This window comes from Saccopteryx bilineata, chromosome 9 (genome assembly GCF_036850765.1).
Source record: "Saccopteryx bilineata isolate mSacBil1 chromosome 9, mSacBil1_pri_phased_curated, whole genome shotgun sequence".
In the NCBI taxonomy this organism is placed as follows: Eukaryota; Metazoa; Chordata; class Mammalia; order Chiroptera; family Emballonuridae; genus Saccopteryx; species Saccopteryx bilineata.
Window position 1 is genome coordinate 60,212,329 of NC_089498.1, and position 26,690 is coordinate 60,239,018.

Below are 26,690 nucleotides of genomic sequence, written 5' to 3' on the forward strand. Positions count from 1 at the left end.
ATCAAGTAATACCATGTCAATTTTCTTATTGAAGGAGAAAAATTAACACAGAATAGAAAGGCTGTTATAGCTGTGCTGTAAGTTAAATTATGCCAAACTGAAATCCATGATTTGTTGTCCTCACTCAAATAATGGAAGCAAGTTTAGAAAGATGTCTTTTAAAGCTTTTTGAAGGAGTTCTTAATGTGTAAATAGTAAGGAGCCTGTTCTTTAATTACTTCTTCATTCTTCAAAAACCAATGGGTGATCAAGACCTATTAATTTTCTCAAATATAGTTTATCTTGACTTTTATGATTATATTCACAAGCACCAACCTTGCTCAGTTCTTCATCACTATATCTTGGATTATTACTAGCTTACTAGCTAGCTCTGACATCGAAACTGTTTTGCGTAAAACAATTAACTTCTCTGAATCCTCAATTCCCTACCTATAAAACATGGAGGTTAGAGTTTCAAAGTTCTTTCCAACAAAAAATTCATACTGTCTTGTTCCAATAATGCCTTCTATTATTCTTCTACTAAATGACCCGGCCCTAATCACTATTTTCAACAAGTTACATTGTGCATAAAAATTTAAATAGCTTCCTATTTACCTATCAATCACCCATATATCTATACACCTGCCTACCTCTCCCATCCAAAGTTACCAAACTCCTCTGCTTGCTTTGGTTTTCATCCCTGTTGTGTCCTGCATCAATTTGTTGCATATCTGCTACATACAACCACCTGTCACTCTAATCCAATGGTTCTCCTTTGGCAGGTAGAAGGAAAGGAATGATAGAAATAGCACATAGCATAATCACCCAGGTATCTTTTATAAAAGCAAAAATGTATAAGTGTGCCATCTGCTCTGACTTTCAGATGCCCTAGACAGAATCTCGGAGGGAAAGAAAATGACTCAAGGATGTGAATTTCTAAGCTTCTAGTTATTCTCCTGTGACCTGACCCTATCCCTGTTTCAATATACATTCTTAATTTCCCCCCCTTTAAACAAAATTTGTTAAGGGGGAAAAATAAGAACATATATTAATACTTTCTTACATATATTTTATATAGAAACTCCAAAAGCACATATTAGAGGTTATTAAAAACAAAAGTTAACTGCTTTGGGGGGGAGGGGTTGAGAGATCTCAAAGTTTTTGTTGACAGATGGGATAGGAAGAAACCATTTTACTGTGTAGAATTTTATGTTTTCTTTTTGAACTATGTGATAAAGTATTACCTATTCCACAAATTAATTTTATTTAAAGTGATAAGTAGGCAGAAGAACTTTATGAAATCTTTCTTTTGGTGCCCTTTATCTCTAAAAATCTTGTCTTTCTCCAAGGCACAACAACCCACTAATCAGTTATTAACATTTTAATTAATTTAAAAAATAAAATAAAATATGTTTTTAAAAATCTGCTTCCCTCCTCAAAGATACTGCATTGGGAAAAGGCCAGAAGAAGCAGCTGTCGTTACTCATATATTTGGTATTAGGCACCATCCACCTGATCCTACCAACAGGTCTCTGAAAGGACAATAAAATGGGTATATGTGACAGCACTAATTCAGGATTTTCAAAAGAAAAAAAGGCATAAATAGGCACTAATATCAGACCCATAGGAAGATTTATTTATTTCCATTGCTAAAAGAATATCCTGTATCCCAGAATTTATTATTTCCAAAACCATCCATAGATGAAACAACAAAATTATTCAGCAGTGGTCTCTGAACTGACAAGGCAATACTATAAGATTTATCAGTTTTAGTATAGGCTCTGACTAAACATCAAATGCAAAAATTTCAGAGAGTCATAATAAAGATCTCTTGAGAAAATAAATGTCTTGATCTTGGAAGTTTTAATATTTAATGCATTTTCAGCAATAAAGCAAGAACCCCAGATGAAAAGCACCTTCAATTTGAATTTAAAGAAGTGAGATCTAGATATTTTATTGAGTCATGTCTTAAGAATGGCAGTAGGAGAGATCCCCTTGGTCTCTCCCCTTAAAGTTTCAACAATTTGAATAGTTATAATTCAACAAGTGATTCTAGCTCAATGCACAAACACATCCCTGAGATCCACATCCTGAAACAGCTAAAGGTGGGCAAGTAGGACTAAACCCAGGAGATGAGAAGAGAGAAAAGCTGAGATGAGCCACGGATGCAGCCAGAAGCTCAGTCCAAAGAGGGGAGGAATCAGATTGCAGCTTTCACTCTCTTTAGCCAAGAGGAGCAAAGAGATTTAGTGAGCAATCCTGTAGGAATGGGCAATAGGAGCTGCAGATGAACACAGTGACCTGGGCAGGGATGAAGCAGAGGTGTAGCCTCAATTGTCTGGCAATCAACATTCCAAACAGAGAAACAAAGTCATGGAACCCTGCCAGAGCTTGCCTCCCTTCAACCTTTGTGTTGAATTGTAGAGCACACTATCAACAAGCCCAAGAATTGATATTATAAAATTTAGAATTTAGAACTAATACTACAAAATTTACTTACTCCCTGAGTAACAGGCATGCTTTGTGACTATTCCCAGGTTCAGGTAGAATCCCAAAGGGTATGCTGCGGGGAGGTCCACTGGTCGCCATTGCTGGCAGGGCGAACAAACAAATGAGGCAGTTGTGTATCCCCAGCTCACCCCACAGGTCGCAGCTATACTGCTGGCGCTGACTGGCTGTACAGAACAGCACCGGGATTTCACAGATTTGTAACTACATTACCCACCATCTTCCCCTGTGAGGTTGATCTCCTGGGACCATGGAGACCAGACCACCTTCCCAGGGAGCACAAGTCATTTTTCACATCCTGCATAGATATGAAAAGCCAGAGAAGTGAAAGAGAGTTAAAAAAATTGTGATTTAATGCCACCTCCTGGAAAACAACAGAAAGACTTCTTATCAATCTACTAGAGAAGTGCCACTCATACACAGATGCCTAGACAGAGGAAGCCATCAAATATCATGAATAACCATGGTAATGAGGGAGCTCAGAAAGAAAATGAAAGATCTACAGAAAAAAATTAAATACATGGAAATATGTGATCTAAATAACAGAGAATTCAAGATTGCAGTTCAGAAAAAATTCAATGAGATACAAGAAAACACAGATAGGCAACTTAATTAGCTCAGAAAACAAATATGAACAAAACAAGTACTTTACCAAAGAAATTGGAACTTTAAAAAAAAAAAAACAGAAGTTCTGGAGTTGAGTTGAGGAACCCTGTGTAAGAGATCAAGAGTAAACTAGTGATCATAGGAAATAGAGCTGACCAGATGGAAGAAACAGTTAGTGATATCAAAGATAGAAATCTAGAAAAGATGCATAGGAAAGAAGAAAGAGACTTGAGTATAAGAAAAATGAAAGAACTTTACAAGAAATATCTTACTTCATCAGAAAAAGCAATAAAAGAATAATAGGCATACCAGAAGAGAAGTGAGGGAGAAGGGAATGGAGTATTTATTCAAATAGTTGATGAGAACGTTTTCCAAACCTAAGGAGAGAGCTGGATCCTTGAATGCAAGAAGTAAACAGAACACCTAATTACCTCAATACAAAAAAGGCCTTCTCAAAGGCACACTATATTAAAACTGTCAAAAATTGATGACAAAGAAAGAATTCCCAAGGCAGTCAGGGAAAAGATGGAAGTAATCTATAAAAGAAAGCCTATTAGGTTGTCATCAGACTTCTGAGCAAAAACTCTACATACTAGAATAGAAGAAAGTGGAACCAAGTATTCAAACTAGTAAAAGAGAAAAGTGACCAACCAAGAATAATATGGGCAGCAAAGTTATTCTTTAGATATGAAGGAGAAATAAAGACTTCTCCAGACATACAGAAGCTGAGGGAATTTATTACCAGAAGACCTCCATTGCAGGAAATACTCAAAGGAGTTACTCTACCTGAAACTAAGAGCAAAAGATCATAAAATTATGAGTAAGATCAACAATAAGCAACATAAACAGGGATGATTTGTGAATATAAAAACATAAAGGGGGAGGATGTAAAGGTCTGAATTTGCAAAGGAGGACGGAGATCAGAAGCATTCAAAAGAAAAAGGACTACTATATATATGAAATGTTCTTTGTTGTAACCACACACAGACACACACATACACATACAGACTAAGACACATAACGTAAAAAAGAGGAAACAGGGGGAAAAAGTAAAATACCACCAAACAAAAACAATAGAAACACAAAGGAAAGAACCAATAAAGGCACAGAGCTACTGGAAAACTAAAGATAAAATGGCTATAGGAAATCCTCATACATCAATAAATACCCTAAATGTAAGTGGACTGAATTCACCAATAAAACAGCACAGAGTAGGAGATTGGATCAAAAAACAAAACCCAGCCATATTATAGCCTTCAGGAGAAATATCTAAGCTGCAAAGACAAAGATAAATTCAAAGTGAAAAAGTAGAAAATGATTCTCCAAGCAAATAGTACTCACAGAGAAGCAGGTGCGCCATACTTATATCTGACAAATAGATTTCAAGGTAACAAAGATAACGAGAAAAAGATGGATATTTTATAATGATAAATGCAACTCAAAGTCAGTAAGAAAGAAAGGAAATAATAAAAATAAAAGCAAAACTTAATGACATAGAGAAAAGATTGCTTCTTTAAAAAGACTAATGAAATTAACAAACCTCTGGCTAGACTCACTAAGGAAAGAAGAGAAAACACATATAAACAAAAATCAGAAATGAAAGAGAAATTACCACAGATATTACAGAAATACAAAGGATCATACTAGAATATTATGAAAGACTATGATACCAAATTCAATAACCTAGAAGAAATGGATAAGTTATTTGAAATATATAACCTTTGTAGACTGAACCATGATGAATTAGAAAATCTAAATACAGCAATCAACTGAGAAAATTGAAACATCCATCAAAGATCTTCCAAAAGATTTTTGTCCAGGACCAGAAGGCTTCACTAGTGAATTCTACCAAACATTCAAAAAAGATTTGATACCTATCTTTCTCAAACTCATCCAAAAAATTGATGAAGAGGCAATACTTCCTAACACATTTTATGAAGCCAACATAACCCTGATACCAAAATCTGGCAAAGATAACACACAAAAAAACTATACATCAATTATCTCTGAGGTATAGAGACACAAAAATCCTAAATAAAATACTAGCAAACCAAATACAACAATACATTTAAAAAATAGTACATCATGATCAAGTGTGGTTCATGCCAGACGCACAAGGATAGTTCAACATAAGCAAATTGATCAGTGTGATACACCACATTAACAAAACAAAGGATAAAAATCATATTATTAATAGACACAGAAAAGCATTTGATAAGATACATCATCCAAGCATAATTAAAATGCTCAATAAAATGGGTATAGAAGGAAGGTACCTCAACATAATAAAGGCCAAATATAACAAACCCTCAACTAATATCATACTCAATGATGAAAACTTCAAAGCTTTTCCTCTACAATCAAGAACAATACAACAATGTTCACTTTCACCACTCCCCATCAAAATCCCAATGGCATTTAAAAAAATTTTTTTTTAAATATCAGATTTATATGGAATCATAAAAGACCCAGCATAGCTAAAGCAGTCTTGAGATAAAAAAACAGCAAAGCCAAAAGTATCACACTACTTAGTTTTAAATCACATTACAGAGCAATGTTGGGACTGCTATTATCATGACAATTAATAAATACTCGAGAGGTTGTGGAGAAAAAAGAACCTTCATTCTTTGCTAGTTGGAATATAAACTGATTGAGCCACTATGGTAAACAGTATGGTGGTTCCTCAAAAAATTACCACGTGTAGAATTACCATATGACCCAGCAATCCCTCTTCTGAGTATCTACCTGAAACACTTGAAAATATTATTTTGCAAAGCTATACCACATTTCCCATGTATAACACTCACCTTAATTTTGGGGCCCAATATGTGAAAAAAAATGTATTGCATAAAGTTATTGAACTCAGGTTTTATTCATCATAAAATTCATACAACTCCTCATCACTGTCAAAACTCCCATCGATTAGCTTGTCCTCATCTGTGTCTGATGATGAATCACTGTCATCATATATTGCCTCATCCTCAGTTCCATCTATGGCATTTGAAATGCCACACTTCTTAAATGACTTGACCATGATCTCAATCTTGATATTATCCCAGGATCTTTTCACCCAGGTACAACCTTCTCCTATAGTTGCTTTCTTCACTCTTCCTGCTGGTGTCAAATTGTCCCCAGAAGACTTCATCCTTTGATTCCATTCATCTTTCATGGCAGCTTTGAAGGATTTGTTAATGCTGACATCAAGTGGTTGGAGCTGGGATGTCAAGCCTCTAGGTATGATGGCAAGTTTTGTTTTTGCTCTACAGCAATCTTCTTTGTGTTTTTTGTTATGTGTGCCCTGAACTGATCAAGTACGTACCAGTAGGGCAGGTTTGTGTAAAAGCCCACCTGGTCTCCTTCTCCAAACTTTCTCAAACCAGATCTCTATCCCATCCTTATCCATCCAACCCTTTTCATGAACGTGGACAATCACTCCTCAAGGAATGTCTTCTTTTGGCATTGTTTTCCATTTGAAAATCAGCATAGGAGGCAGCTTGGTTCTGTCAGCACAAGCTAGAACAACTGTATAATGGCTCTTTTTATGTCTACTTATCTTCACAGTTACAGTTTTCACCACCTTTTTTTTTTTTTTAACAGGGACGGAGAGAGTCAGAGAGAAGGACAGATAGGAAAAGACAGGAACAGAGAGAGATGAGAAGCATCAATCATCAGTTTTTCATTGTGACACTTTAGTTGCTCATTGATTGCTTTCTCATATGTGCCTTGACCATGGGGCTGCAGCAAACCAAGTAACCCCTTGCTCGAGCCAGCAACCTTTGGTCCAAGCTGGTGAGCTTTTTGCTCTAGCGAGATAAGCCTGCGCTCAAGCTGGCGACGCTGGGGTCTCGAACCTGGGTCCTCTGCATCCCAGTCTGAAGCTCTATCCACTGCACCGCCGCCTGGTCAGGCTCCCCCCCTTCTTATCAACAGTTCTGTTACCTGGAACATCAGATTGAAGGGGGATTTCATTCATATTTGCAAACTGTCCCAACTCAAACTGATATGTCTTCCAACATTGACAAAACAATGAAATTCAAAGCCCTTCTACTCATAGCTTTCAGGCATCTTTTGGGCAAGTCTGGTGCATGTACGCATGCTTAGTTCATTCTGTTTCATGAACCTGAAGCACCAATTGTGACCTCCTTTGGAATCAGTAACTTCTTTTTTCATCAGCAATTCTTCTTGCCTCATGCTCAACCATCTTTGTGGACACAGGAATTCCAATTGCCCTTTGCTGTTCAATCCATATCTTCAATTCCCTCTCTAAATCATGCCATTTTGCTGACTTGCCTCTCATGAACTTCTTCCGCCTTGGCGTTTTCAGTAGGGCTTCTTCTTCCTGTAGCAGTCTTGGATTGAGTTCTCAGTTGGAGGAGGACCAAACTTACATTCAGCAGTAGGATTTCTATTCACTTTTGCAAACTGGATCACTTTTAACTTGAATTCAGCACTACGGAAATCTTTTCTGAGCCATTTCTGGGCAGAACGTGGCAAAACATAACCTACCATAATAGATCAGTAACAAATGCAAAACAATGAGCACAAAGACAACAGGCATGAAAAAGGGGGAAATGCAAGTAAAAAAATATTTAAAAACAAGCACCAAAAAGTGGTAAATGCTAGTAAAAAAAATCTACAAACACTGTGTAAGAAGCACCTAGTTTGTAGACCCCAAATTTCTTGGAAAATGGTGTGTCTTATACATGGGGAAATATGGTACCTACCCCTATGTTCATTGCAGCATTTTCATGGTGGCAGAGGCATGGAAACAACCAAAGGTCTTTTGATAGAGGACTGGATGAAGAAGATGTGGTACCTATATACATGGCTAGGACTGGATGAAGAAGATGTGGTACCTATATATATGGCTAGGACTGCAGGAAGAAGATGTGGTACCTATATACACAGCTAGGACTGGATGAAGAAGATGTGGTACCTATATACATGGCTAGGACTGGATGAAGAAGATGTGGTACCTATATACATGGCTAGGACTGGATGAAGAAGATGTGGTACCTATATACATGGCTAGGACTGGATGAAGAAGATGTGGTACCTATATACATGGCTAGGACTGGATGAAGAAGATGTGGTACCTATATACACGGCTAGGACTGCATGAAGATGTGGTACCTATATACACGGCTAGGACTGGATGAAGAAGATGTGGTACCTATATACACGGCTAGGACTGGATGAAGAAGATGTGGTACCTATATACACGGCTAGGACTGCATGAAGATGTGGTACCTATATAAACGGCTAGGACTGGATGAAGAAGATGTGGTACCTATATACATGGCTAGGACTGGATGAAGAAGATGTGGTACCTATATACACGACTAGGACTGGATGAAGAAGATGTGGTACCTATATACACGGCTAGGACTGGATGAAGAAGATGTGGTACCTATATACACGGCTAGGACTGGATGAAGAAGATGTGGTACCTATATACACGGCTAGGACTGGATGAAGAAGATGTGGTACCTATATACACGGCTAGGACTGGATGAAGAAGATGTGGTACCTATATACATGGCTAGGACTGGATGAAGAAGATGTGGTACCTATATACATGGCTAGGACTGGATGAAGAAGATGTGGTACCTATATACACGGCTAGGACTGGATGAAGAAGATGTGGTACCTATATACACGGCTAGGACTGGATGAAGAAGATGTGGTACCTATATACACGGCTAGGGCTGCATGAAGAAGATGTGGTACCTATATACACGGCTAGGACTGCATGAAGAAGATGTGGTACCTATATACACGGCTAGGGCTGCATGAAGAAGATGTGGTACCTATATACATGGCTAGGACTGGATGAAGATGTGGTACCTATATACACGGCTAGGACTGGATGAAGAACATGTGGTACCTATATACATGGCTAGATTGGATGAAGAAGATGTGGTACCTATATACATGGCTAGGACTGGATGAAGAAGATGCGGTACATATATACATGGATACTTACCAATGAGAAAAGAGGAAATACTGCCATTTATAACAACATGAATGGACTGTGAGAATATTCTAAAAAAAATTGAATATGCTAAACAAAATAAGTCAGATAAAGCTAAGAACCATATGATTTCTCCACTCAGGTATAGGATATAAAACTGAAACTCAAAGACACAGACAGCAGTATAGTGGTTACCAGAGGGAAAGGGGGTAAAACAGGGTTTAAAGGGGCCAAATATATGGTGACAGATGACTTCACATAGGGTGGTGGGCACACAATGTAATATAATATAGAAATTATGTATTATATAAATCTACACTTAGACATATATAATCTTATTAACCAATGTTACCCTGATATATTTAATTTAAAAATAAGAATTACAAAATAAATAAAATATATTAAGAGGTAGGGGGTGGGGGAATGGAATATAATGAGATCATCTCAAATGCTAATGAGTTCACCGAGGAGCCAGAAATAATACTAGCTTCTTTGAAAACTTCCAGCCCTCCCTTTGGTTCTGTTGTGGCTTCTGGATTCCCTCTCAGGACCCACCGTACTGCTGAGTAGCCACCTCACGGTTTACCACGTTAAAGCTCCCCCAGAACAATGCTGCAGCTTCAGACACTGAGGACTGCATGCTAGTACAGATGCTCTCTATTTAAAGGGCCTAACGTTAGCCTACGGCAGAGATTCTAGGTTTATCTGAAGAGACATCTGACTTATTAAATTGTTCAACAATTACTTTAATTTAAATAATGAAAATAAACTGCCATTTAAACAAAGACGATGTCTAAAGAACTCAGAGATTTTTCTTTGATCTTCAGACTCTCGTTTGCAGGTCCCTGTATTACTTAGATGCCTCAGTAGGGTACCCAACCCAGTTTGCCCAAGACAGGCATTTTGTAGGACGTGAAATTTTCAGTGCTAAAGCCAGCAAAGTCCAGGGAACCTGGGATGGTTGGTCATCTTATTCCTCAAAGATCTTTTGAGTTACATGCCCAAGACAGACTTGATTTTTACTGCCGCTCCCAGTGACCCCGTCACCACCCCGGGTGCTTCCTTCCCTTCACTTTCCCATCCAGGAATTCAGTGTGTCTTTTTGATCCTGTATCCAAAATATATATTTCAGTATGTCTATTTCTTTCCATCTCCCAGGTTACTATGCTAGTCCAAGCCACCCATTTTATCCTCCCTTTTCCACTCTTTTCTCCACAAAGCAATTAGAAAGATATTTTAAATGTAAGTCAAACCAAGTAACATTCCTGCTTACAATCACTCAAAAGCTTCCCAATACTTTCTACAGCCTACAAGGTCCTGTGTGATAGATTTGCCTGGGCCTATCTTTCTGACTTCATCTCATGCCACCCTATCCTCCAGCCCTCAGACCTAAGAATGACAAGTGCACAAAGCTCTTTCTTCAAGGCCTTTATATTTGCAGTTCCATCTATCTAGAATGGTCCTTGTTGCTCTCTTACCCTGCTAATTCTTCTTTGTTAAATGTCACCTATTGGTCTTCCCAATCATACTATTAAAGTAGAAACCGTACTATTATTTTCTATTACATCAGCTGTTTAATTTGTTAGGTTTGGTTAAGGTAACTACACAACACAGGAAATGCCATCAGAGGCACTAACATATAGAAAATCACAATTGGTGTTATTCACACATCCACTGACTATCCCAAAAGTCTAGAATCTTTCCCCAAGAGGGGGTAGGTTAACTCAGTGGATGAGTTGTATTCACTCATCACAACATATATTGGTTACCTTTTAAGTCTAAAACTATTTCATAAAGATAGAGATGGCCAAGGGCCCATTTCTACTTGTAGATCACTTCTCCCAGTGTTAAGGACTAGTCCAGGGACATGTGGTAAGACTTTGGGATTTGGCATATGTTGTCATCTTATGATTCAGACAGGATACTATACAGTAGAACAGGTAAAGGCAGAATTCTCCTCAAGAAGACTCTATTCCAAGGTTAAATATGCTAGTTTGTTCACTCCTCTGTCCATTCTCTCAGGGAACATTTAGTCAATACCTGTGAATAGACACTGCAGCGTCATAAGCAACAGACAGCCCTTCTACTCAAGTTTAAACTATAGTACAAGAGACAAAATGGCACAGAGCATAGTTAGACCTATGATAGGGTAGCTGTGACTCTTACTCAAGAAATGAAAGGCAGCCACACCACCCTCAGAGTTAAGACAGGAAGGATCATAAGGAAGGTTCCTTGGCATAAGTGAAAAGCAGTATAAATACGCAGGATGAAGAGGGATGAACCAGGTAAATGCTAACTGCTCTCATCTTCTTTATAAAATATAATAATTCTTTTTCTTTGAGCTCCAGGTTCATATATCTAAAACGACTTCAGCTTTAGACATCTTACGTAACACTCCTCAAGAAACCCTATCTCTCTGTTTTTATATAAAGTTCTAAACCACTCTTCTTACTATTCATACCTCATCCCTGCTTTATTATTTTCTAATGCAACATGGAAAATGGGATTATAACCCTAGTTTTGGGTTCATTTGGTAATTTACCGGGGGAAGCCACGGGAGAAAGGGATATGATATACCCTAGTGTCTTTGCCATTTGCTTCCCATCAACAGGCAGTACTATAATCTCCAGAGTGACAGCATGTTCTGGAATCATGTGACAACGCCTGCAGGTCATGGCCAATAGCCCCCTAGCAACTCATCAGACTGAAACTTCAGAGTCAGTCTCCTAAACAGGATAATGTGGTGACAGAACTCTAATACATTGGAAAACCCGGATCTCACTTGCACTGCGTGGCATGCTGGCCCTGTGAAGATATGCGGAAGTACCTTAGGCTCTTCCTGAGAGGGAAGCTGCTGTCTCTTCTTCAGGCATGGCAGCACAGCATCTGGAGTCTCCTCTCCGGAGAAGCTCTGCTCAGGCCCCACAGCTTCTGGCTTCTCATTCTCTCTGGGGACCATGGGTTTCCCACTGGACAGGTTTCTAGGTGGGCCTTTGGGAACACTTCCATGTTCCTCTGACATCTTCAGTTTCAGTTCTAAAAGAAATGCCACAAGTTACCATGAGCAAGGACTCACTGGCCCTAATAAGAGCACAGAGACTTGCAGGAATTCCCTCCCCTGATGTCAAGTCAGTAGAAATGAACAGTGCTAAAGGATGACATTCCACGAGGCAAGGGCAGCTTGAATAACCAAGGCTAATGGCCTAAGTTCCCAATCAGATGCGAATACAGAGGGACCTCTTGGAAGCTGAGATCCTAGAGGTAGAAGCTGAGATCCCATGTGTGGGAGTAACTCAGCAGTTTAAATTCTGGAGTAGAATTTCTGAAGCAAGACCAGTGGTGCCTGGCCCCAACATTTTCACCTGTTAACCTACCATAGCAGCAAAATTCTCCACTCCGATGTATTTACTTGGGTTTTGAAAGTTTTGCAGTCACTAAGAGCCCGTGTGGAAACACAAGTAGTTCTGGAAAGAACTGCACATGCAAATGTCTGTGGACATGCAGGAGGGATGGGAAAGGGGCAACACAAGTGCCAGCCCCAACTTGACAGATGTCACAATTCTGTCTAATGCCAGCTATTAAAATCCAGGAATCACCATTATTGTAATGTGGCTTTATATAAACGTATATAGTTTAAAAGGCCATCTGGGATTGATCAGGGAATTACATTTCAGAATATGTTAGGGGACTGGTCATTAGAGTGTAGCTAGTTATATTGATTTTTCAATTACATAGCTCATTTTCTTTGATGTTTGTTTTTAGTGAGATGCTGGCATGGTGATTAAACACTGCATATTTTATTAACCAGCTACATCATCACAGCTTAATACCATTAACTTGATGTTCCCTTCCATTACTTTAATCACCATACTTCTAGAAATTTGGAAACTCTCCCACATTGCTAAGTATTGAAATGAATGTGGAAAGAGGAAGAATATAAACCTTTATCGGTAAATAACCATAGTCCTTTAAGATGGCTTTTAGAGTTAATTAACACTCACACCACCACCTCTAGAGAGATAAGAACACCAGATTATGAGGCAAGAGAACTGAGTTTTACACCTAGCTCACCACTTCCCAGCTAGACGAACTTTCTTCCTCTCAGGACATGTGTCCTCATCTATGCCATCTGGTATGTGAAGTACTGACTGCTGAGGCCTCTTACGTTTCTATCATCTGAGAAGCCAGTAACCCAGAAAAGTTAGGCTCCACTTATTGGAATGTCCCTAGCATTGAAGGCACTCCACCTGGGAGTCTGGAGTTCCTCAGTCTATTTCCAAAGATTTATTAAATGCACCAAATAATGAAGGAGCTCTTGGAGCCTTTGTTTCAAGAGGATGCAGATGGAAGAGAATAAAAAATACCCAAGAGCACACTGTCGTTATTTTAACTGCTTCTTTTCTCAGAAAAGAGACCCTGGGCTGATTTTACCTTTGAGCTGTTTACGACCTTTAGCCAAATCATTCATCCATTTCAGGACTTCAGGATTAGATGTCTTGTCACCATGCGAAGGCTACCAAGAGGGGAGAAAATGAGGGTAGAAGGGAGGGGAAGACAGAAAAAATTTAATAGTTAAAACACACAAAGATAATTCAGCAACAAAACATATAAAGCATGGAGATAAATTCAGACATTAAAGGTCCAGCTGATACAGAGTGGCTTCCTCCACACTTTCATTTGTTTCATGAACACTGTTTTTAAAACCTGCCTGGTTACCTGGCATTTTTCACATACTCCGAACCATGCCAATGCCCCCTGTGGCGTAACCCACAGCCACCTTGTGGGCCACCCATACCCCACACTTTGCCAGGTCATGTTTTTATATCACTGTAATATAATCACACTGAAACACACCAGCATTCCTGACTTGCCTGTGCTCACAATCATGGCCAATGACCACAACCTGCCCAGAGAATAGAAAGATGTAGCTCCTATCAATCATATCCTGGAAGCCAAAGAAAGGAGACCCCAGGATCTCTAAAACTCGACGGAAGTCTGAGAAGTCAGTATATCAGGATGATACCCAGATTTCTAATCCCTCAGTATTTATAGATTCAATATCCTACTAAACTAATGTTAAAATGAAACAATCATATGTGTGTGACCTTGAAAAAATTACTTAGTCTCTGTGACTCAGTTTTATTTAACAAATGAGAATTATAATAGCATCACCCTTATAGGGTACTGTGAGGATAAGTTAGTTATTATATGCAAAACACTGAAAATAGTTTTAGGCATATGCAAAACACTATATATGTAGTTACTAGAATTACAAATATTATTGTTGTTACCATTGTAGTGATTGTACAAGACCTTCAAAGAAACATTGCATATGTCCTCACCAACAAACAAATATATAGGGGTCTGTGTGTCCTACCGAGAAGCTAATCACACTGGGCAAAAAGAATACATTTTTTTTATTTTAGGAGGATATGACTCAGTAAAATTCATTTACCTTGATTTCTGAATCTCTTCTCAGAGCATAAAAGTGGATTTTACATAGAAAAGAGAAACTAGAAGACGAGGATAGCCAAACATACTTAGCCTCCATCCCCACAGATAAGTAAGAAACTTTCTTAAAGAGTTGAGGCCACCTGTGTACTTAACTGCAGGCTCAACAAGATTAATAATACAGTGTCCGTAAAGTCATGGTGTACTTTTGACCAGTCACAGGAAAGCAACAAAAGAGGAGAGAAATGTGAAATCTGCACCAAATAAAAGGAAAACTCTCCCAGTTTCATACCTATTCAGTGCAGTTCGATGTGGGCTCACGCACAGATTTTTTAGGGCTCCTTAGGTAGCTATCCTGTATAGCCTCTACGGACTCTTCACTGACTGATGGTCTACCAGAATGGGGTTTCTCCACCAAACTGCTGGTTTCCTTCAACTGCTTATCCCACCGAGTAATGTTATTCCTATGTGGTGGCGCTTTGTTATAAACGTGCCCATATTCACATTGCACTTTGGTCATGGATTCAAATTTAGCAATCCACAGAACACACTGAACTTTCCTCTGTACTGTCCACATCTCGACTGGCATGGCTGTGGGCTGCTCCGCTGTGTACATGGTGTTACGTCATCATCTGCGCATGCGCACATGCTGCCACATCATCCTACAGAAACTGGGAGGGTTTTCCTTTTATTTGGTGCAGATTTCACATTTCTATCGTCTTTTGTTGTTTTCCTGTGACCGGTCAAAAGTGCACCATGACTTGACGGACACACTGTAGTTACTTTGAATTGAGGATAGACAAGGAAATATACAGTAATGCTCAAGATGACATAATCATAAACATCATTATAATAGTCCAAATATGTGCACTGTTAGTGGCCAAGCCTAAGGGCTCTTTAAAGATTCATTAAATCCACACAACATCAAGTTTTTAGTGAGAGAGAAGCATAGGAAAATGAATGTGTTCCTCTCAAGTTCAAAGAAAAAAACCATGCTTGTGTGACAGAGTCAGCAAAGGTACATGGGATTAGGCTAATTGTGAAACGTTAGACAGGCTTCTGTTACTTCTGGAGTGATGTAAAAACCACATTCTAAAAGTCAGGATGAAAAAGTATGACTGAAGAAAAATGACTGTGATTATTTTTCCTAGGGAATCTCAGAGAGGATACTATGGTTTTCCCTAGTTTCAGAACCATGGACAGTAAAACAGGGGGCCCAGCCTCCAAAATACGTAGCTTAGCCTGGTCCTATCCCTGGATTTCTAGAATGATGCAATGATGCACTGTGCTACTTCCTTGATACACAGTCTAGTACTTTGGCTTTGGGTAACAATGTGATAATATAAACAGTCAATGTTTTTATTTGGTTTCTCTAAATCCTCCCAGAATTCTCTCTGATCTGAAGAATCAGTCTTTGGAATCCATATTTCACTGGATGTACTCCCCATAATTCACTCCGTCTTTTGAAATACTGTTAAAAACAAAAACAAAAACAAAAATCTAAGACCCTAAGCCAATAACCATAAAAAAAAAAGAGCTTTCACTACTACAAATAAGACTTACAAGAAATGTAAGGCTGAATTTTCTGACAAAATACTTTAAAGCCTAAAATTTTCTGAAATAATTTTTTTATTTCCTTGCTCCTGGTTAAATCAAGCTCACAAGAATAGCAGCTTTCAAATAACATGGAAAGTTTTCATAGACAAGCTGTGTGAATCTTTAAGCCTTCTTACTTTTGAACTGAATAATTTCAGTTTAATAGATCCCCAAGGGCCATACACTCATAAATTGTACAGTGTGGATTTTGCTCAGGGAAATTAAAATAGGGTTTGAGAGTCATATACTGAAGGTACCACTAGACCAGATTTGTGGTCTGCAAAAGACAGTTCAAAAAATACTTTAGAAATATTTCAGGATTAGAAATAAAAATACCTGAGTTATTGTCTTGGCTAGATTAAGTCTTTGCTGTGTGATCCTGAGGAAGTCACTTACCTTCTTTGGACTCAATTTCTCCATGGTCAAATAAGAAATAAGACTGGGTGATCCCTTTTCATTCTAACTTCTCTAACTACAGTGAAAGTGGACATGGCTAAAACAGCCTTTTCTCATTCTATGAGTCAGAGTATAGTTCAGTGTAAAGTTAGTTGTAGGGAACAAACATGGTTTGGGATGAGAATGTGAAATTGGTATACTCGACAGCGAGGGAAAGAAGTTTGTTATACCAGGGCCTCAGCCCAGCTAGCACAGAGTCCCAGCGGGAACTCGGAGTCAAAAGTCAGCAGTGACTGCTATTAATTCCATCCTTAGGCTGCCAGGAAGGAGGGACTTATACACAGCAACCAACTAAAACTCACTGATATGCCAAACCTCTAAGCACAGACTGGCACCCTGCCAGGAAGGTGAGGAGAAGCCCTGTTTCCTGAGACATGGCTGGTTCTGATTACTCCAAGGACATATACACACTGAAGCAGAGGTAACCGTGGAGCCTTCTGCCCTACTGTGTCTGAGTCCATCCATTTGCATATGTGAGTATTTAAATGTGTGGGGCCTGTCCTCTCTGTCTCTAAAGCTTCTCTAGATAAAGGCATGAGATGCCAGGAGAGGTTCTCTTCTAAAACAGGCAGGTTCTAGGTGGCTATCACGGTTGAGCAGAAGTGTTCCGGGGTCTGTGGCTGCATGTAGAGAAGTCTAGTGGAGAATTAATGTGCACAATTTCCCTTCAATTTCTGACAAGGCCGGGGCTGTCATGGGATAGCCTGTTCAAGGAGCACTTAACTAGACTAAAAAGTTGGTAATATCTCAGAACACTTACTTACTTTGTGCTCAACACTGTAGTAAAATGTATGTGTATACTCCCTTATTTAATACTCACAAACTTCTGAAGTCACTATTGATATTAACCCCAATTTACAGATGGATAAATTGAGATTCAGAAAGGTAAAGAAAAAAGTCCAAAGTCACAAAGTGCCCAAGTGGATGCACTGGATTCAAATCCAGATCAGTCTGACTCAAGAACTGCCAGTGAGAACTGTTAACAGGCTCTGAGAATGGGGCCTGCTACTTGTCCCTCCACAGTTTCCAATGTGAGGGCATCCTGTATCCAATAACACGCCAGCAGCGAACAAGGCCAATCAGCTTCTCTCAGGATACCTGGAGCTTTACATATGGACACGTGAACTGGCTTTTACTTCTGCTCTAGATCAACCGCCTCTCACAGTCTGGCCTCAGTGCTGATAGTTAGAAGGCTCTGCTCCCACCAGGTGAAGAGGATCCAAGAGAAGACGGGAAGGAAAGGGAAGGGAGGAAAGAAAAATCTGTCCCGCTGAATCTAAACAATACACTGAAGTTAGTCTTTCTGCCTTCTGTTTGTGTAGCAAAGATTAAAAAAAAAAACTTTTTTCTTACAGAGAATGGCAATTATACCAAAGCTATATATTCCAACTTCTGAACTGAAGTGTAAAGAAAAGAAATAAATGAAACACTAAAAAAAAACTAATCAAACTTAATCTACTACCCAAACCTGTGCTGACAGAGCATAAATACCTCAGGCAAATTATTTCTTTTCTGGGCCCCAGTGGCCTTACTAATACTTCCAATGTGCAGAGCACCCTCCTGCTCTATAAAAGATAATAACTGACTTTAGAGAAGAAAATAATCTTTAACACTCTGACTTGGATTGTTCTCAAAGTCAATCTGGTTGTTGTTTTGTTTTCCATTTTGCAAAGCTAAAAATCCAGGTGTTTAGTAAATTTAAAGCCACTGTGGGGAACACAAGACAGAACAGGAGAGGGGCACATCACCCACCCTCACCTCCCTCCCTGGGACTTACCCTACACTCCCAGGGACCTGCCAATTACCCCTGTACTGAGTGCTCAGTGAGCCTTTCAATATTTCAAGATGTACGAGACATCATGCCTTGTTCTCTTTTATTCTAATAACAAGCTGTTCTGGGCCTTCTGCCAAAGACCCAATATCTTTGTGCAGTTCTACATGAACATGATTTTTCTCTATGACATGGCCACCATTAAAGAAAATAAATAAAACTAGTGTTGGCTGTCCAGACACTTACCTCTGACTCTGTTGTCTAGTATGTAAGAAAGGAAAAGGTTCATGACCAAACCCTGCAGCACCAGCATGAAGCCAGTGTCTCTCTGACAGGAAAGGATGGATCAGGGTGTGTTCAAGAGTGGCCTGAACAGAAGTCACTTGAGAGGTCCTCATCCATCAACCGTAAGACTCTGATGTCAATGAAAATGCTCTCTCCCCTCATTCTGTTCTGCATTAGTCATTCTGTCCTTTGGGTCATTAACAGTCTTATCAAAATGCAAATGGGAAAGGGTTAAAGAAAGAAAAAGAAATAATTCATAAGCTTTTCAAATTTTAAGTCCTAGGAATGCTAGTGATAGTACAGTTCTTTGGAGGAAGGAAAAAAGGGGAGGGGCTCAATAATCAAATCAGACTGAAAATAGAGTTGTATTTAATTACTACGAGATAGCTTAGTAGATATGGGCTGACAGCATGTGAAAACAAGACAGACCCAAGCTGGGACGTCAATCCAGGGAAACAGCTCTCCTCTGGTACAGAGGGTACCAAACAAAGGGAAGGGAAGAGCCACGGTCCTTACCCGGTATTTCTTTTCTTCTTCAAATTTTTCTTCGAATTTCCGAATTTTCCTCTTGAGGCTCTGGATGTGCTTGGTGAGCTGCACAATGGTCTGAGGCTCCTTGCCGCTGCCGCAGCTGCACCGTGAGGAGCTCCGGGGCCTGCAGTGATGACGAGGAGGGCAGAACGATCAAAAGCAGTGGTTTCCAGGTTCACACTGCTGCTGGCCTACAAACCAAGCTTCCGGGATTGTCCGGGAAGTCCAGAGGGCAGCTCATCATTTGATGAGTCTACCACAGTACCATCCGCTCATTAATGAAGATCCCCGATCACAGCACTCGGGTATGAGCAACTGTCATCAGGGACTATAATGTACAATGTTAGAATATTAGTCCAGGAAATGCATTTCCTAAAGCTTGGAGGAGAATAATTTATGACTATAAAGAGATGGCTTGTTGTAGCATTATCCTCAATAGAGTGCATGAGCCACACCTACCAACATTTTCAGGAAAGACTTAGATGAATTGTTAACTTTTCTTGACATAACAGAGCCTTTGCAAATCTGATGAAAAAAATGGGCCTCCTCTCCAGAAAATATATAAATATGATATATCCACCATCTCATCTGACATACACTTTACAATAGCAATAATTCACCCACTCCCTCAAGTCTATCAATATACAGTCCACGGACCCAGGTTTGAATAAACTTATGAATAGCAGAAATTATTTAAGAGATACTAGAGATTTTCTGCATGTATTTTAGCAAAGAGAATCTCATTCTAGCTATGCATCAAAATTATTTGAGGAACTTAAAAAAGAAAGGAAAGAACACAGAGTTGCACAGTTTTTCTTGGGGGTGGGGCAGCTAGTTGAAGCTACCACTTTCCTAGAATCTAAGAGAAAACTGCACTGAACAACTAAATGTTGCTACAGTCCAACCACTGAAGCCACTGCTGCACGTGGAAAGAATACTGAACTCATGAAGAATAATATTCCTGATAGTTGCACATACATATACTTAAGACTCTAGTCATCTCACCAAAAATGTTCAAACATGAAGCCCTGGGGTGGCCTGTGTCTTATGACCACTGTCTCCTGAGATAATAAGGCCTAAAACAGCTTTCCCAATGAGAAAGTACACTGACTTTTTTGCCATTTATTGTTCAGGTCTCGCAGTCACATTTGACAGGCATGTTTGTGCTATTTTAGACACACTTCCTTGTGGTTTGTAAATGTAGTAGTTAAAGAACTATATGAAGTAAAGCTAAAACAAAAATGTTTTCTTACATCATAAACTGCTGAGTGCTGGGTGGAGAAGGAGCTGACTCAGGGTCTAAGTTGAATCTCTGGCTCTGGGTGAAGATAGAGCATCGTGGTGACAGGAGCGGGTTGTCACCATCAGTGATGTGATAGAGCAGCCGGCTGGTCCCAACAGACTGGAGGTCCTCCGGTGTGCTGTCAGCCCCATTCTGCCCATCTCTGTGGCCCGGTGCAGGGTCTGAGAAAACAACATAAATCACCGAGACTTAGAGGTGACAGAGGGATTGAGACTGTCCTATTCCTAAATAAGGATCATCAACATTCACTAAGTCTTCCCTCTCTCATTTCTTCCTTCTGGGGGTATGAGAGGCTTTCAAAATACTGCCATGTTTGTTCTCATGGAACCGCAATAAAAAATATCAAAAAATCCACCGACAACAAACAAAGGGAAACATAAGTTATTTTGGAATGAGGTACAGAGGCAGTGTAGCCCCAAACTACAATACAAACATCCTCTCTTTATATCATATTATTTGTACACGTTGAAGAGTGAATTACAAAATGTTCAGTGGGAAAAGAAGGAAACAATAAAATGGAGCTGGAACAAAAGATGATAGATTATGAGAAAAAAAAGGATGACATAGTTGCCAGGGAAGGAAAAGAGAGGAGAAAACAAAAAAGGAAGAGAGGAGTCCCCAGACAGAAAATTATTCAGTCATTAAAAATAATGGAGAACTCTGCTGACCAACATGGAAGGAAAAACACAGATTTCAAAACAAAACAAGGATCATTCCTTTCTATATTAAAAAGCATAGATTTATGTGTACAAATAAATGCACTAAAAGATCAAAGCTGCTGCATAGCCACTACAAAGCACGGTAAAATTCAGAATGATTATGTTTCTTCTCCAAAATTCATGTCGCACTTTATTTTTGGACAGAAACAAAAAACAAGAACAAAACCTGCTCTGTTGAACCTTCTCTGTGCTTAGGCATTTCTGTGCCTAAACTCTCACTAGGATCATTCACTCCTTTTCTAAATGAGCTCATTAGCTCCCCACCCCAGGGTCAATCTAGAAGTGGGCAAACTGAGTCACAGAAGAGGCACTTCCGTGCCTAAATTCTCACTACGATCATTCACTCCTTTCCTAAATGAGCTCATTAGCTCCCCACCCCAGGGTCAATCTAGAAGTGGACAAACTGAGTCACAGAAGAGGCACTTCTGTGCCTAAATTCTCACTACGATCATTCACTCCTTTTCTAAATGAGCTCATTAGCTCCCCACCCCAGGGTCAATCTAGAAGTGGGCAAACTGTCACAGAAGTGAGGGAAGGAGAGTGAGGAACATTAGGACACTGAGTCAGGGTGGCCAGAAGAACCTCCCCATCACAGCGCTTTACGCAGTTATTCAAGAAGCAGCCAAAACAAACTCCATTTCAAGTGAGAACCCAAGGCTTTCTCTTATTCCTACTGCTGCAAAGAAAGAAGAAAACAAAATTTTTTCTGGGTGAATAACCAGAATCTGAAAATACTGACAGTCTACTTTTCCAAAATAAACATTGATTACATTTTGGTACTGGATGAATCTTAATCAGGTTTAGAATTGCTTCTGTTCTCTAGAGCTTACAATGCAATTTGCTTTGTGTAACATGCTAGGTCTGATTAGGTTCGTAGGTTTTCAGTCGGCTTCTTCCCTGTTGGACTGTAGACTGTGAGGATGAATAACACCTCCTATTGTGCCTTTGGAGCTCACTGACTGCACTTCTGTCAGTGGCTGAGGCTGGTCAGAACTGGACAAGAGGAGCTGGGGGAGGTGAATGCCAGACCCAGACCCACAGGTCAGGTACGCTTCTGTGACTGACACAACTCGTTACAGGCAACACCCTAGCTAGGAATAATTTACCCAGAAAACAGTGTGGTTCTGGCAGGAGCCTTAAGGAGTGACAGGAGTAAGAGTTACTAACCAATAAGTCACAGCACACTCTAACAATCACTTTCAAAACCCATGAGGAGGCATACAGATTCCTTACCATACCAGATCCTTTTCTTAAACCAACAGGTTGAGGCCATCTAAAAAGAAATGCACTGTATTCGTGTTACCTGTTTCTAGACAGTCTCTTTTGATGACAATGATGGGGAAGAGAAGAATCTATAGCAAGCACCTGGGACTGATCTTTTTATTGAAATGGAAAAGGTCTGAGGCCTTCAACCCTTCAGCTCCACTGTGGCTCAGGTCCAAACTACCATGAGTCTCAGAGCTGTTTTATAATGCCAAAATGGAAGCCCTTGGGTTCCCAGCCATGTGACTGAAGTGGAGGGGAGAAAAGAGCTCAGCTTCTGGATCCCAGAGTCCGACGATGCAACGTCATAGGACCCCAGATTATTATGAATGGCTCTTGTTTAACTGCATTGCAGTAGTAACTGCTATCCTCCATTTACATCACATCTGCTTCCTTGGGTAGTGAATCATTTACCAGTGCTGCCTAATTAACATTCCAACCCACCACCACCCCCAGCTCACCACTGAAGGAAGCAATGAACCAGAAAGATCCCCAACTGATCAGCTGAAAACCAACAATGAGTCAAAACCTCACCATTTGATAGCACCTCAGTTCTTGGTCCCAACTTACCACTTGCGTTGCTCAGGGCTTAATTAAATCAGCTGGCACATGGATATGTGTGCCTCATGTAGACAGAATTACTGAGTTCCTTGTTCAGAAGAGGCCAGTGCCGATTCAGAGCCAGCTAGCACCGTGGCCATCTGGGAACAGAGCCCAGGTCACCACTTACAGACCCTGCTCCCCAACAGGGAGAAGCTTATGACACTGCTAACTCGGTGGCTTTGATGATTCCCTGGGGGCACATTACTTTCCTTCTAGGAAGGAATGCCTTGCCCGGCCCATGTGTGGTGCAGTGTGGCTGAGAGAAAGAGGTCTGAGCACCAGGAGTCTGGTGGTGCCTGTGCTCCCTAGTGAGGCTCCAGTGGGCTCACAGACCTCTCTCAACGTCCTTGTTCAGCCCACTGTACAGAGCTGTGACAGGAAAGGAAAAGACCCGCTGTGTGCATCTTGTCTCTAGGTAATGACACTACAGTGCACACTGAAAAACTTGTTTAAAATGCAGGTCTCATATGTGTCCTTACAACAACAACAAAAACTCTTCTTTTTCTTTCTTTGTATTTTCTAAAATTTCTATAATGAATGTCTTACTTTTATTGGGAAGAAAAAACAATAAAAGTTAATATTAAAACTTTATTAAGGCCCTGGCCGGTTGGCTTAGTGGTAGAGCATCGGCCTGGTGTGCGGAAGTCCCATGTTCGATTCCCGGCCAGGGCACACAGGAGAAGCGCCCATCTGCTTCTCCATCCCTCCCCCTCTCCGTCTCTCTCTTCCCCTCCTGCAGCCGAGGCTCCATTGGAGCAAAAGATGGCCCGGGCGCTGGGGATGGCCCCTTGGCCTCTGCCCCAGGCGCTAGAATGTCTCTGGTCGTGACAGAGCGATGCCCCAGATGGGCAGAGCATCGCCCCCTGGTGGGCATGCCGGGTGGATCCCTGTCGGGCGCATGTGGGAGTCTGTCTGACTGCCTCCCCGTTTCCAGCTTCAGAAAAATACAAAAAAAAAAAAAAAAACTTTATTAAAAAAAAGCCTTCCTAGAGAAGAAGCGAGTAACCACCCCACAGGGGTGGCTCAGTGGAGAGCAGAGATGGTGAGTCTGAATCCCAGGTCTACCACTTGTTAAGAGAGACTTCACAAATGAAGGACTGTCTTAACTTTCAGATTTTACATCTGTAAGCTGAGGAGAATAACGGTGCCTGCTTCATAAGACTAAGTGACAAGATAACTATCCTCTACAAATTTTTGCCAAAACCACATAAATCTTTTTTTTACTATATATGTTATTGAAGAAGTACATACTGTATTACATATATAAAATTATATATTTACTATGAATTTCAGATAGATTAATTTCAACCTATAGCTTTTTAAAACTTCAGCTTCACCCTTGGCCATGGTGGCCAAAAATCATAAATTTTATGTGTTAGTTATATTTTTTTCCACTAATACACATTAAAATAAATTTCTATGAAAACTAACAATGTTACCCATGCATCCTTTGTATAGCATATGTATTTGGTGAAACACTGATATAAGGCACAAAACCTGCTAAAAATATATATAACCATAAGTACCATCACTTTAATGATTAACACTATTCAAAGTAAAAAAGCTGACTACTACCTTCTTTTACTGAACAACAACTCTGGGAGTCCTTATGAATTAATATTTGGAAGGAGAACCAACATGCCTATTGGCCCTCCTAGCAGTTCTTATTTATAAATAAGAATAATCATATATAATATTCATGAAGTAACTATGTCCTAAAACTTGTCGAAAGAGTTTCTGCATGTATTTAATCTTCGTATCAACCACATGTGGCTAGTAGTAATATGATCTCCATTTTAAATTCAAAAGGAAAGGTGGTATGACAGTGTTAACTCCAAGAGGGAGGGTTTGACTATTGTCTGTGATAGGAGATGCCACACCTCTGACCCTGGGAGCTGCAGAGTGTTTCTGGTAGCACACTCACTGAGCAACACAACGAAGAGATAAGATTGCCATTATTTTGTGAAGCCAAATACCACTGCTGATCTGGCTGCAACCCTGGGTAGACGCAGATGCTATATTACAGCTGTTCGATGAGTCAGTCAGATTTAAAAATATCTTTCTAATGTGAATTTTGAACGTCTTTCAAAATTTAAGTGAATCTCTATCTGCAACCATTTGAGATGGACTGCTGAGATTTAACTGAATAATAAATTAGTCAGTCTTTTGGATTTTCCGATTTGTAGCCTTGGGTTTGCTCATCATGGTGGGCTCAGACAGCATTCAGGTACATGACCTAATGCCAAACACCAACCTTTGTTGGTTTTAAAAGCCAGAGAGCCAAAAGCATAATTCAAATGAGGCTAAAACATCAAAGTTCTCTACTAGCCTTACACAAAGAAGACCATCAAAACAAAACAAGAAATAATACAGAAACATCCAATAGAAACACGATGGTTTGGTTTGGGGTATGTTGAATTTGAGTGCCTGAAGACACTGGGGGTTAGCTACAGGATCACGAGAGAGAATGAAGGTAAGCCAGAAGTCATCCCAATAAATAAGCCTGGAAACATGGATAGCTTTTTGTTCAGAGACCACTGAGAGAGAAGTGTTATTTCAAGGTGAGGATGGACAGGGTAGGGATGAGGACGGATCAAGAATGAAGAGGAATTCCAGGTTAATGAAAGGCTGCCCTAGTTACTGAGTGGTGAGTTGACACTTCAAGCAGGCTTCTGTGTGCCAGCTTCTGTGGACGGCCACCAGAAACATCAGGGAGCTGGGGTGGGGGGGAGTTTACACCCTGAAAGCAGGGCTGAGCTTTATGACAGACACCCCACAGATCCCAACAGGCAGTCTGCCACATGGATAAAAGCACAGGCTCAGAAACACTAAGATTCAAATCCCTGGGGACATATTACTTTATCTTTTTCAACATGGTTTTCTTGTCTGTATCATGGGAATTAATTCATTCAACAAACGTTTATTGACGATCTACTGTGTGCCAAGTCCCTGTGTCAGGTGAGAATGACAACAGTATCGACCTTATAAATTGCTGGGAGGATTAAACAAAGATAAGGAAATCTCAAGTGCTTAAGACAGTGTCTAAGAAAGGGAGCAGAGTAATCAGTAAATGTTCATTTTTGTTTTGTTTTTAACAGATACAATTCTTTCTGCTCTGATTTTTATTATCTCCTTTCTTCGGCTGGTTTTGGGTTGTCTTTGTTCTTCTTTTTCTAGTTCCTTAAGGTGTGAAGTTAAGTGGTTTACTTCGGCTCTCTCTTGTTTGTTCATATAGGCCTGAAGTGATATGAACTTTCCTCTTATTACTGCTTTTGCTACATCCCAGAGATTCTGATATGTCGTATTTTCATTTTCATTTGTCTGTATATATCTTTTGATCTCTGCGCTTATTTCTTCTTTGACCCATTCATTTTTTAGAAGTATGTTGTTTAGTTTCCACATTTTTGTGGGTTTTTCCCCCTCTTTTTTGCAGTTGAATTCTAGTTTCAAGGCTTTATGATCAGAAAGTATGCTTGGTACAATTTCAATTTTTCTAAATTTGCTGATATTGTCTTTGTGGCCCAACATATGGTCAATTCTTGAGAATGTTCCATGTACACTAGAGAAAAATGTATACTCTGTTGCTTTGGGATGAGGTGTCCTGTAGATGTCTATCATATCCAGGTGTTCTAGTATTTCGTTTAA

General features: G+C 39.9%; 1 protein-coding gene across 4 annotated transcripts in view; it reads right to left on the reverse strand.

Annotated features, from left to right (window-relative positions):
• Positions 1 to 26,690, reverse strand: part of FAM13C (family with sequence similarity 13 member C) — a 166,492-nt gene that overhangs the window by 8,263 nt on the left and 131,539 nt on the right. For all 4 annotated transcript variants that reach the window (XM_066242819.1, XM_066242820.1, XM_066242818.1 and 1 more), the window contains 4 exons: positions 20,411 to 20,621; positions 19,143 to 19,281; positions 13,499 to 13,580; positions 11,895 to 12,103 (listed from right to left, as the gene is read on the reverse strand). In XM_066242819.1, the coding sequence (XP_066098916.1) occupies positions 11,895 to 12,103; positions 13,499 to 13,580; positions 19,143 to 19,281; positions 20,411 to 20,621 (641 nt within the window). The remainder of the gene's footprint in view (positions 1 to 11,894; positions 12,104 to 13,498; positions 13,581 to 19,142; positions 19,282 to 20,410; positions 20,622 to 26,690) is intronic.